Here is a 12,347-nt window from a genome sequence, read left to right as displayed (position 1 = left end):
GAACCTGACCAGCTGTGCTGGCCAATGCGAGCCTTGCTGCTTCTGCTGCCATTTCAGCTTCTGGGTACAGCTCTGCATACGTTACAGTCATCTCTTGTGACTGGATCCAAGTAGGAACGTTTAAGGTTGACACGGAGTTGTCTTCCTTATTTAGGGAAAGCTGCCTTCCTCCTGGCTCCTCTCTTGCCTCCTGGGTTCCCTTTCTGAGACATCAAATCCTCCTGATTTCTCAAGCCCTCTTAGGCAGTGTGGCGTCATACTATCAGGTTCCGTCCTGGCGCTTGATCTCCACCACCAAGCCTTGTTGTATCCTACTTTCCCCAGCTCCAATGCTGTTTCCTCAAGACTCAGTCCCGTGCCCTGTGATCCTCCCTCTGGAACTCTCCTGATGTTCCCATTCAAGACAAAGGTTTTCATAACCACTGTAAGTAGGTGTCACCTTCCAACACCGTTCCCTGAACCTCATTCCCAACTTCAACCGTCCATTTCTCCAGCTGGCTATATCTTTGGACAAAAGTCATTTTAACAATAAACTCATAGACCAAGCATGGCGGCAGAAACCTATAATGACCATACTTGACTGTCTGATGCATATGGAACTAGAGTTTAAGAAGCCAAACTGGGCTGCAGAGTGATACCCTGTCTCAAAACGACAAATTATCAAACAGATTACAACAAAACTTCACTGCTTCCAGTCAGATGGCTGGAAGTCAACCTCACCCACCACTCAGAGACAACTACCTCAGTTGCCATTAGCCTATTCCACACTGGAGTTTAACACACCAAACAGCTTAAGTCCACCCAAGTCTGTCTCCACTATGGACATTCTAGCTCCAACCCTGAGCAAATCAGAACGGACATAGCTTTCTGACCGGACTCCATGAAGCTTGTCTCGCTTCCTTCCACCCACTCCACAGCCAGAATATCTTCTCAAAATATAAATGTTCTTAGCTCCTCTCTGCTTAAAGCTTTCTAGTACCATTATTTTCTTCTAAGAGTAAACACTGGGATTCCTTCGTGCTGCCTATAAGGATGAACATGATCTGATCTTATTTTTTTTAATGATTTATTTTTATTTTATGTGCATTGGTGTTTTGCCTGCATGTATGTCTGTGTAAGGGTGTCAGATCCCCCGGAACTGGAGTCATGAGCAGCAGTTCTGAGCTGCCATGTGGGTGCTGGGAATTAAACCTGGGTCTTCCGGAGGAGCAGCCAGTGCTCTCAACTGCTGAGCCATCTCTCCAGCCCCCTGATTCTATTTCTTTTCACATAATGCCTCCATATGACCACATCCATCCATCCATCCATCTATCTATCTATCTATCTATCTATCTATCTATCTATCTATCTATCTATCTATCTATTGTGTGTATATATATCATAGTAAGCACTGAGCCTAGACAGCTAGGTGACTGGTTCTTTTACTTTAACAGGATCACACACATTAACCAGAGTAGTCTTGAATTTGCTCTATGATGGGCCTTGAAATTGAGGTCCTTCTGCCTCACCCTCCTGCAGAGCTGGATTTGCAGGACTTCCAGAAGCCTGGCTCACACTATTTAGTTGATCTCTTCCTTTCCTCTGCTTCTTATAATTCTTCCTTGTAAAAGGAAAGCATCATGGGGAATAGTGAGTAGTGAGTTAAGGCAAAAAAAATCTCAAATAGTTCTTCCCTTTGTTCGAAGAAGTTACACTAAACATTAGATGTCAATTTATCCTCTTTTTTTTAAGATTTATTTATTTATTATGTATGTAGTGTTCTGGCTGCACGTGTGCCTACACGCCAGAAGAGGGGACCAGATCTCATTACAGATAGTTGTGAGCCACCATGTGTTTGCTGGGAATTGACCTCAGGACCTCTGAAAGGAAAGTCAGTGCTTTTAACCTCTGAGCCATCTCTCCAGCCCCCTCAATTTATCCTCTTGGACACCATGCCCTACTTCTGAGTCAAAGGACTGGTCTCCCGTAAACTAGCAACCCTAGCATTTCAGCAGAAGCAACTGTCACCCTCATCTCTGATAACTCACACCTATCATGAGGTCCCGCAGTAAGAAGTCCACCTGCGCTGAACTCTGTGAATAAGGCTTAGGGAAAGAGCATTTACTCCCCTTTAAAACACCTGCCACAGGCTGCTTGAAGTACAAAAACAAGGATCAAAGGTGACAGGAATCTATTCAAATGTGTTCAATTTATTTTACAAATATTCGAATCAAACAATTCTTACAAAATCCAAAGCAAAATACACCCTGCAGCTGTCACTTGGTCTCAGCCTCATTAGAATCTTTGATCCTGTCTGAAAAAAAATCAATCTTCAAATCTGAGCTACGTAAGAGGAAAATGCTACTTCCTACCAGGCTTATGTGTGGCAATGAGATAGTCACAAGGATTTCCTAGGTTTTTTAAATTTATATCTTGTGTATGAGTGTTCTGTGTGGATACCTGCAGGCCAGGAGAGGGTATCAGATCCTGTTATAGGTGGTTGTGAGCCACCATGTGGTTGCTGGGAATTAAACTCAGGACCTCTGGAAGAGCAGCCAGTGCTCTTAACCTCTGAACCACCTCTCCAGCTCCAAGATTTATGAGTTTTAAGATCTCCTCCATGAAATGTCTCTTTCTGACATCTTAAAATGATCCTCCATTTAAGTAAATAAAACCAACTATGAATATTTCATCATTCAAACTTATCTTGAACTTTAAGGCTTAGTGTGTGAATGTCTGTTCCAGTTTAATTCTTAAATGACACAATTAGAATAAGGGTATTTCCCTCACTAAGAGGCCTTTAATTGAATTCCATCATCTTTGTCAGTTGCATTTTAAGCAGCCAGCACAGCCAAAACTACTGAGACGCCCCTCGACCCACGTGCTGCCCATGCAGCGTGGGTGCAGAGGCCCCAGTGAGGCATACTACAGAGCCAAAAGACAGCATCACTTTCACTACTAGCTCACTATACACATTGTTAATTATTCACATCATCACAACCTAGGCCAGCATTCACGTGTGTGACTGGCAGGTGATTCAACCTGATGACCCAGAGGTATCTCCCATAACACCCTGTAAGGACACCAGAGCCCAGGCAGACAAATATTTCTCCCAAATCCCTTATTTTTATGAGCAAGGAGTTTTCAAACATAAATGCCAGCTACAGTATGCGGCTGTCACCACGACCCTTTCATGCCCACTTAAATAAGTACCTGTCTACTTTGTGCTGCTATTCTTCTGAGTTTTAGCAAAAGGATGGTTTTAATTATTGTGCATTTACAAGGTTTGGAAAATGTGCATGGAGTATATTTGTAAGATGATTTTCTGTAAAGATCCTCCTTGAAATGATTGTATTGCTTGAAGTCAGAAGAATGAATTAATGGGCTCTTAGAGGCCCAACTACACCTATAGACCCACCAAAGGAAGTAATAAATACCCCAAGAAAATGGACCATAAAAACTCCCACCAAGTGTTAGAAACAACATGTCCTGTTGTGGAATATTACTTTAACTCTGGAAAGATGTGTTACATTTGTTTGTGTTGCGGACTATTACTTTAACTGTGAAAAGATGTGCTGCGTTTGTTTGACTATGTAAAGATGTGTTGTGTTTACCTCGCCTGCCTAAGGTGCCTGAGTGATCTAATAGAAAGCTGAAAGGTCAGTCGCTAGGCACAGAAAGGATAGACAGGGCTGGCAGGCAGAGAGAACAAGTGAGAGGAGGAATCTAGGTTCGAGGAGAGAAGAGAGACTGAGGGAGAAAGAGAGGAAGATTCCCAGGGCCAGTCAGCCGCCAGCCAGCCAAACTTGAAGGAAGCAGTTCAGTTAGGACAGACAGAATGAAAGAAAGGTAAAACGCCCTAGGGCAAAACGGTAGGGGAAGAAAAACAAGTTAAGTTATAGAAGCTGGTGGGACAAACATAAGATTAGGCTGAGCTTAGGTTAATAAGAAGTCTTCATGTCTTTATTTGGGAACAAGTTGGTGACCAGAAGAAAGTCTGCTATGACATCCTATACCTCAGTGGGGTGAACATTCTGCTTCTCCACTACTGAGTCTTAGTCACATGAACTGTGACTTTGCTTAGGTCTCCACACAGCTCAGCGGACAAAAATTCCTACCATGGTACTGCTGCCTGGATGAGGCAAGAGCACAGGTTGGGATTGCCACTGGATCCATTGTTATGGGAGAGAAGACTGAGCTGAAATGCGAAAGGATATTTAAACATTGGGAATCCCCTTTTACCAAAACCAAAGTGGGTAGCAACAGGAAACAACCATCTGTATAACACTTCCGAGGTCAATATTCTAGCCATGTAACTGGCCCGTCCAAGATAGCCTTCAATAGCCCGTAGCAGCCAGAGGGAAAAACACCTCTAGACACAATTTACACATACAGACTCAAACTGTCAACGAAAAGAAGGAGGGAAGAGAAGGGGGAATAAAGAGACTTGTTACCTTTCCTTGAGTGTCTTCTAGATATCTGATCTCAAACCTCGCATGTGAAAACCAGGGCTATACCAACCGAACTACACCGCCAGTCTTTTATTTTTTAACAAAACCACTTGGTCAACTTCAAACTGTTTTGAGACCCCGACAACAGAGCTGAACAAAGGTTAACAGGTACTCACGTGGTTACAGACATACACACAGACAAAAACATCTATACACATGCAGTAAAATGTACGTCTCCGTGCGTGTGCAGGTGCCCTCAAAGGTCAGAAGAGGGCATCGGATGCCTTGGCGCGAGAGTCACGGGCAGATATAAGCAACTTGACGTGGGGGCTGGGAGTTGAACTCAGGTCCTCTGGAAGGACAACTTACGCTCTTAACCCCTGCTCCATCTCTCCAGCCACAGAAGTTAATTTAAATGAATGTATATAACAAGATTGAGAAATAAGAGGCTGGAGAAATGGCTCAGTGGCTCAAAGCACTTGCTGCTCTTCCAGAGGACCTGGATTCCAACACTCCCATCGGATGGATCACAAATACCTGTAACTCCAGCTTCAGGAGATCAGGCATCTGCTTTTAGAGTCCACACAGACGTGTGACTCTCTCTTTCTCTTTCTCTCTCTCTCTCTCTCTCTCTCTCTCCTTCCTTCTCTCCCTCTCTCTCTCTCCCCTTCTCTCACACATACACACACAAATAAAAATAAAATATTTTAAGAGCTTCCATAATCTACTCTTATTACTAAAAAGGAACATGTATAGGTTTTGTTCTATTTTGCTTGTTATCATTTTTACAATGAGAAATAAGTCAAGGAGCGATCTTGCGAACTGAACATTCGCGTACAAGTGAATCCTGGCCCTTAGGGTCCTCTTACTAATTGCAGGATCCTAGCGAGGGCAATCTTTGGTGCCCTGGCTTCCCTGTCATACATGCGTTCTACTTGGTGAACCCAGCTTGGGAATCCAAGCAATGATTTTACCTCCCTGTTCATCATCCTCTCTTGTAAAACAAGAGGTTGTGTGGGGACCCCTTAGACCTATTGTCCATCACTGTCTGATACATTCTCATTCGGGCTCGTGGGACTAAGCAAGGTTGCTCAGAGTGGATGGAGCTTCTGCCCTGCCCTGCCCTGCACTGGACAGGGAGAAGAATTTGGCTCTAAGAAACAACAGAGATATGCAAACTTTTGTTATAAGAAGTCTTCCACTTAAAGTACAACTCAAAGTTTAGATAATTTGTCTAATTTTGAGTTAGCTATGGGAAGTGATTTCCCCCCCAACATGGAAATTCATATTCCCATGATAAATAAAAATACAATCCAGAAGAGATCCAGTTGGAGTTCTGTAACTGGACTGACTGTCTGAGGAAAGCCGGAATACAGACCCTTGGCTCCGAGGCCTCTACATCTCCTTTCACGCCACAGAAGGGGAAGCCTCAGCCATGTGCTGACCACTGGAGAGGAACAGCCCTGACATGCTTCTGCTCTCGCAGCTGCCATGCAAAGAGGCAAGGGTTTGTGCAGCAGGGAGGGGCGCCTGCCAACACACAGTCACCCACAGACACCAAAAAAGACAGCTTTTGGCTTTGGAGATGATCCAAACATTACATCACCTTTCTGGGGCTTATGTTACAACACAGCCCCAGGAATGCTTCAGTAATCTGCTAAGTTTCATTTGGGACTAAATTAGAGAATTCTAGAATCACAGCGCTCCTAGTTCTGCACTGGTCTGAGATCTATGATTCAGGTCTTGTCCCTTGCCTTGTAAATTTCCCCAAGAAAAAAATAATGTCAGTTTGGTTGGCCTACTGAGGACTTAAACAGGAAACATACTCCCAGGATTGTCTCAACGTGGTAATTGCATAGCTTGACTTTCCAATAAACATGATCACAAATCAACAGTCTCATGGAGCACTAGAGCTAAATCAGCTGCCCCAGTTCAGGACAATGAAACGAATGTCCCCCAAGGACTTCCCAGCTCACACTGAGTTCCAATTCTCTACTCCTATTTGCTGTGTGTATAGACTTTATTTTACCAAAAATGATTCTTGAGGGGAGCAAAGGTGCAGTTAAGTCCTTTGCAAATGTTACATGCTACAGAGAACTTTCTCAATGACTTATATGTTATCTGGGGAAGACATTAAATAAAATGACCTCACTCAATATATAAGAGAAATACCAAATCCTCTAACATAACACATCATCCCTTATCTCACATCATGAGTGCTAAAAGTTGTCACAAATAAGTTCTAAGTGACTATGCTGTGAAGATCACAATGTGCTCCTGAAATATTTAAACCTTCCTACTGTTTGGAAAACTCAATACCTTCAATTGACAATATAGAGAGATTCAAAGCCAGGAGCGGTAGCGCATACCTAGAAACTCTATCTAAAAAAAAAAAAAAAAAAAAAAAAATCTGGAGAAAGAACTTGTGTGAAAGCAGCTTTGGGAAGGCAAGCATCTGAATTCTGAAGATGAATGGAAATTACTTCATGGATGCAATTATTTCATGAAAGGCAAACTAATCAGAACTAAGTGTATCACTTTGTACGTTATATGACTTTAAATATATTTGCGTGACTCGTTTACTGAGTTAAACAGAAAGAGACAGGTAACTACTACATTTACACCACAAAATGTTTTCAGAACCAAGCTGGCCAAACTTTTTTTATTTTCAGGAAGAGATGAGAAAGCCAATTTTCATCAGAAAGTGCAGGGCCGCCTTACATGCTTCGGGCATGTTCTACAAAGTGTGGGGTGGGGTTGATAAACCGGTGTGTGATGTGTTCTGGGCGACAACCGAAAAGCAAGAAGAGCCCAGGGTTGAGAGTCTCATCGGCCTTGGATTTTTGTCTAATGTTTGCCTACGTGGCTGGGTAAATACATCCTGGAGCAGTGTCAGCCTGAACAGCAGGGATGCTCAGCACCTTTCCCGGGCTGTTGAAAGGAGAGCGAAGCCAAGCCCTGGAAGTCCCCAGAGATCCAGTGCATTTAGTGGGTCACCAAGTTCTCTCGACTTTACCCTACGCGTTCCTGTGGTCTCTCTCTTCTCTGCTGTCTCACGCCCGCCACCTCCCACTTGGGTTATTGAAATGGCTTTGATTTGGCACCCCTCATTTCTCTTCACCCTCTTAGCCCTGCAGAGCCCTTCCTAACACACAGATGTGAGCACGCCATTCCGGCTCACCAACTGTCTGCGACTCTTCTTTGATCACAAGGCACTATCCTAGATATACAGCCCAGAGCGTGAGGCTCTCCACAGCCAGATGCACCGCTATGCTTCTATCCTTTTCCTTTTTGTTTCGCCCATCTCCAGACATACCTCCCCCAGAGCTATGATCCAGACCCTCGAGGACACAGGTCATAGTCTCTCATCCAGCTATGAGATACCAAATGGGAACTGGTGCATTTCTTACTGACCTCTGGGCATCTGAGTTCACTGTGCCTGTACTCCTGGCTCCAGACTCTCAAAGAAATGTGAACCCCAGCTGTACAAGGTGGTTTACCTTTCACCAAGGCTAAAAGCTTGCATAGTTCTAATGCTTTTATTTAGCAGGTGAAGCCGACTCCAAGCAGCTGAGGAGCCAGAACAGTTTCTAAGGAGCACTGTGAAGGTTTTGAGTAAGGATGAGCTCCACAAGCTCATATATTTGAATGTTTGGTTCCCAATTGGTGGGCTGTTTGGGAAGGATTAGAGGGTGTGGCCTTGTTGGAGGAGGATGGGGGATGGGGGAGCTTTGAGGTTTCAGAACCCCCCCCCCCGTCAGGTCCAGTCTCTCTCTCTCTCTTTCTCTCTCTCTCTCTGCGTGTGTGTGTGTGTGTGTGTCTGTCTGTCTGTCTGTCTGTCTGTCTTTCTCTGTCACTCTGTCTCTCTGTCTCTCTGTCTCTCTGTCTCTCTCTCTCTCTCTCTCTCTCTCTCTCTCTCTCTGCCTGCTGCCTACCAACCAGGATCTAAGTTCTCAGCGACTGCACCCTGCTATGATGCTAATGGACTTGCCCTCTGAAACTGTAAGCAAGCCCCAATTAAATGCTTTCTCTTATAAGCTGTTTTGGTTATGGTGATTCCTATGCAGCAAAAGAACAGCAACCAAGACAGGCATTAAAAGTGAATAAACCAAAAAAAATCTGCCAGGTCAGGCTGACTCTAAAGCTGATGTTTTAGCTGAGGCCAACCCTGTAAGTCTTGATAATTATATCTTTACCATAATTTCCCCTACAAGAAAAAAAATCCAGGAAGCAACATTACTGCTTCAGACTTTCACAGGCTGCAGGGGCCTCAGGCACAGGTCACTTTGGATTCAAACAGGTACCATACTCTTAGCCCAACTCCTAGCACATCCCAGTGTGCCATGAATGAAAAAAATATGAACGACCTACCATCGTGACAAGTCTGTCATAGTCTCAGTGGGCCCCCAAATAAAGCCCTTTGAGGAGGGAACATAACATCTCAATCTGTCTCTAAGGGAGGGGAAAGTGTGACCATGACTCAATGCAGTACTTTTGAATTTTTGTCGGGATGGGACGCTCAGCTACAAAGTCCCCTGTGAGAATACAGTGTCCCAGATGCTGAGTCTACTATTAAACAATTGGTGGCATCCTACGTATTTGGTTTTTTTTTGTTATCTAACATGGACACACACTACACATTTAGTTATTGCCAAGAGGAAAGTTGCTGTAATGGTTACTTACCCTGTAAAAGAAAAAGCATACATACAACACATAATATAATATAATATAATATAATATAATATAATATAACATAAATTTCTCCTTGTTACTTTTATAATGTGGTCAAAAAGTTTCCAGTTTAAGAACCCCTGGATCAAAGGCTCTGCCCTGCCAACAGTTGCTTGGGTGGCCTTGTGCAAACACACTGTCAACCACTCACCTTTTCAATCAAAGGATTCTTAGTGGTTGATCCATTTACAGCTGCTTTTAATTCTAATATTCTGGGACTATTTTTGTCCTTCGGATGTTTTCTACTAGGTTTCAACTAATTTCTCCTAACTCAAAGGGAGCCACTCTACATGACCACTGTCATACGTATTTTTTAAAGTTCATTTTGCAAATCTAAGGCACACAACATGTTTTGATACAAGGAGCACGATGGTTACTACAGAAAACTAACCTGTCTGTTATTTCACAGGTACCCCTTTTTGGTGACAGTTATACATAATCAACGCACTGTGGCCTGGGATCTGCGAGGGCTGGAATGCCACCGAGTCCAGGAAGCAACAATAATACGAACGTAAAAAGCTGGGGTAATCAGAAGAAAGCACATCTGCTAAGTGTCAGGGACAACCCGCCTTATGTGTCATCTTAGTTGACAGGACACATGCCTATGAAAAACAGTTGCTAGGTTCTCACAAAGTTTTGTTTACATGAACTTAAGTCCTCAAGCCATGACAGCCACCTGGTGCCCTTTGTAAGAAAAAAAAAAAAATGATACTCCACGTTTGAGTCCAACAAATAGCTGGAAGGCGGAACTGTTCTAAGAAGTAGCATTTTGGCAAAAGTTTTGAGTATTACTGAAAAGCTTAAATTCACTCTTCATCTCAAAAATGCAACATGGATAACAGCGGGATCACAGAAGTTCTTTTTTTAGTCTGTGTGGTGCTGCCAGGCGTGAAAAAATTGCCATCCAACTCCCGCTGGTAAATACAGAGAGTGACTGGTTTAAAGAGCAGCACGTTACTAATTGAATGGGGCGCTGCGGGGGGTGGGGTGTCCTTGATACAAAAGAAAAGAAAGGGAAGAATTTGAAGGAGGAATGGCTTTAAGATGAGGAAACTCTTGCTTGGCACAACCCATCGGCTCCGTGTTTTTTAACTCCGGGAGTTTTATCACTTTAAAGCCCACCTGGGAAGGAGCCCCAGGTAGAGAGAAGGCTTTCTGCAGAGACCCTTGACCTGACCAAGTGAGAATCCTCGAGGTGAGTTCGGACAGCCACGGCCGTCAATAGGGAAGGGCAGGTCGTTGGCGCGGTAGGAGCACTCACCTTCCCTCCTGGAGGTGGCCTGGGCGGCGGGCAACAGGAGCGCGACGCCAAGGCAGCAGCTGAGCCAGAGCGCAGGCATGGCCGGGCCGCGCTCCGCCGCTGCGGGTGGCTGCCGGACGCCGAGTCCTCGCCCCGCTGTGCCTTCCTTTGCCCTCGATCAGGTGGTTTTATCGACTCTTCTACCTGACTCAGTCCTGACAGGAAGAGAGCCCGTGTTTCGGGGCGTGACTCACCTGTGAACAAGGAGGACCCAGCCCTCCGAGGCAGACAAACACTCAGCGCACGCCGAGCAGTAAACCCGCTCGCTGCGGGCCCCCGGCTCCCCCCTCTGCAACCGGGGCGCACACCTGGCCCCGCCGAGGGCGTGGTGCAGAGGCTGCGGCCCAGAGATCCTTCTGGAATGCGCCACAACACCCACAGCCCTTCTCCCGGGGTGGTCTCGGGCAGAACTCACCCGAACTCACCGCGGTGGATAGTGGCCGCCCCTTCTTCAAATTGGGGGTGGCGGGACACTCTCAAGGGCACAGTCGCTGATCCATCCCTCGGAGAAGTCCCCTCTGCCCTGGTCTAAAAGACAGAGAAGCAAGTTAACCAGACCAAGGGTCTCAACAGAATCCTCTTCACTCTCCATCTAGGGGCAACTTTTTTTTTTCTGAAATACTGCAGGTATACATACCACCTCTTTCTACTTACATCTAACCCCCCCCTCCATACGCCCCCCCCCCCCACACTACCATCCGGGTGAACCAAAGATTCCTCTCTCCTAGGTCCACCTACCTTAGCCTTGAGCTAGCAACTCCTTAAGTCACTTGTCGGCGGAGGCGAAGACCAGGTACCCCTACTACTGATGCAGTGTCTAATGCACAACTGATGCTCAACAAACTCTCTAGTCATAAGATAAAGGACCACAATTTCCTACGCTTTTAACATCTTAGAGCGTATTTTTCACACTATCCTCTCTAGTTCCACTGGAAAACGTTAGGAGCGATTCTATCAGCCACATCCACGCTGGCTAGTTGAAGTGAGTAACACCAGGAGGGGGGAGAGGGGAATGCAAATCTTGGCATGTCCAACGCTGTCCTGGGGACTTCTAAGGAGAATGATTTAGAGATGACTGTCAGAGAAAGCTTTTGGTTCCTGCTAGAGATTTAAGAATGACCAGTATTTATATAGACACGTTGTAACCATCACAAACAGTAACCCATCCCTTTTCCCATGGTAAGGATGGCAGAGGCCCTCCATAAATGCCTAGTCACTGACTAAATGAATGACTCTACCACAGATAATCTGCAGCTAACACTCTAAGATAACAGACAATGTAAACCCACTCATTATTGCCAAAGGTGTGAGAATTCCCGTTTCTATCTGTGATAGTGGCCAGTGGGAACTGACTGGGAGAACTGTGGATGGCTTTGGATAGAACACAGAACCTGCACTAAACACCTAGTTATAACCAGGAGCTGGATAAGGCACCGAAGAACAGCAGGGGCAAGATGGGGTTCTGCAGACTGCCTGACATCACCTCTAAAGTCTCGCCCAAAAAGGAGTAACAGAGCCAGGCGGTGGTGGCACACACCTTTAATCCCAGCACTTGGGAGGCAGAGGCCAGCAGAACTCTGTGAGTTCGAGGCCAGCCTGGACCACAGAGTGAGTTCCAAGACTGTCAGGACTGCCAGGGCTGTACTACAGGGAAACCCTGTCTTGATAAACAAAACAAAAAACAAAGAAAAAAATGAGCAACAGAAAGGAAATTCTTGTTTTCTCACCTAGGACTTGATTCTCTTCTACTCTGCCCAAATAATACAAAGCTTCCTCTCACTCAAAATCAGTGTCAAGTTACTGCTGCTAACACTTCAGCTCCTAGAGGGCAGGTATCTAGAATCCTTCCTTCCAATAGTTGCTACAACGTGAAGAGAGAGACCCTG

At 45.2% G+C, this 12,347-nt stretch overlaps 1 protein-coding gene across 1 annotated transcript in view; it reads right to left on the bottom strand.

The window, feature by feature from the left end:
* Lamc2 (laminin subunit gamma 2) overlaps positions 1–10,989 on the bottom strand; it is a 66,813-nt gene extending 55,824 nt beyond the window's left edge. The window contains exons 1-2 of the mRNA XM_048431082.3: positions 10,877–10,989; positions 10,423–10,616 (exon numbers count right to left, since the gene is read on the bottom strand). Of these exons, the coding sequence (XP_048287039.3) occupies positions 10,423–10,501 (79 nt within the window). The 5' untranslated portion in view covers positions 10,502–10,616; positions 10,877–10,989. The remainder of the gene's footprint in view (positions 1–10,422; positions 10,617–10,876) is intronic.
* Positions 10,990–12,347: the final 1,358 nt, after the last annotated feature.

Source organism: Myodes glareolus, chromosome 5 (assembly GCF_982192425.1).
Source record: "Myodes glareolus chromosome 5, mMyoGla1.1, whole genome shotgun sequence".
In the NCBI taxonomy this organism is placed as follows: Eukaryota; Metazoa; Chordata; class Mammalia; order Rodentia; family Cricetidae; genus Myodes; species Myodes glareolus.
Note: the sequence above shows the minus strand (reverse complement) of the source record. Positions and strands in the feature narration are given on the sequence as shown.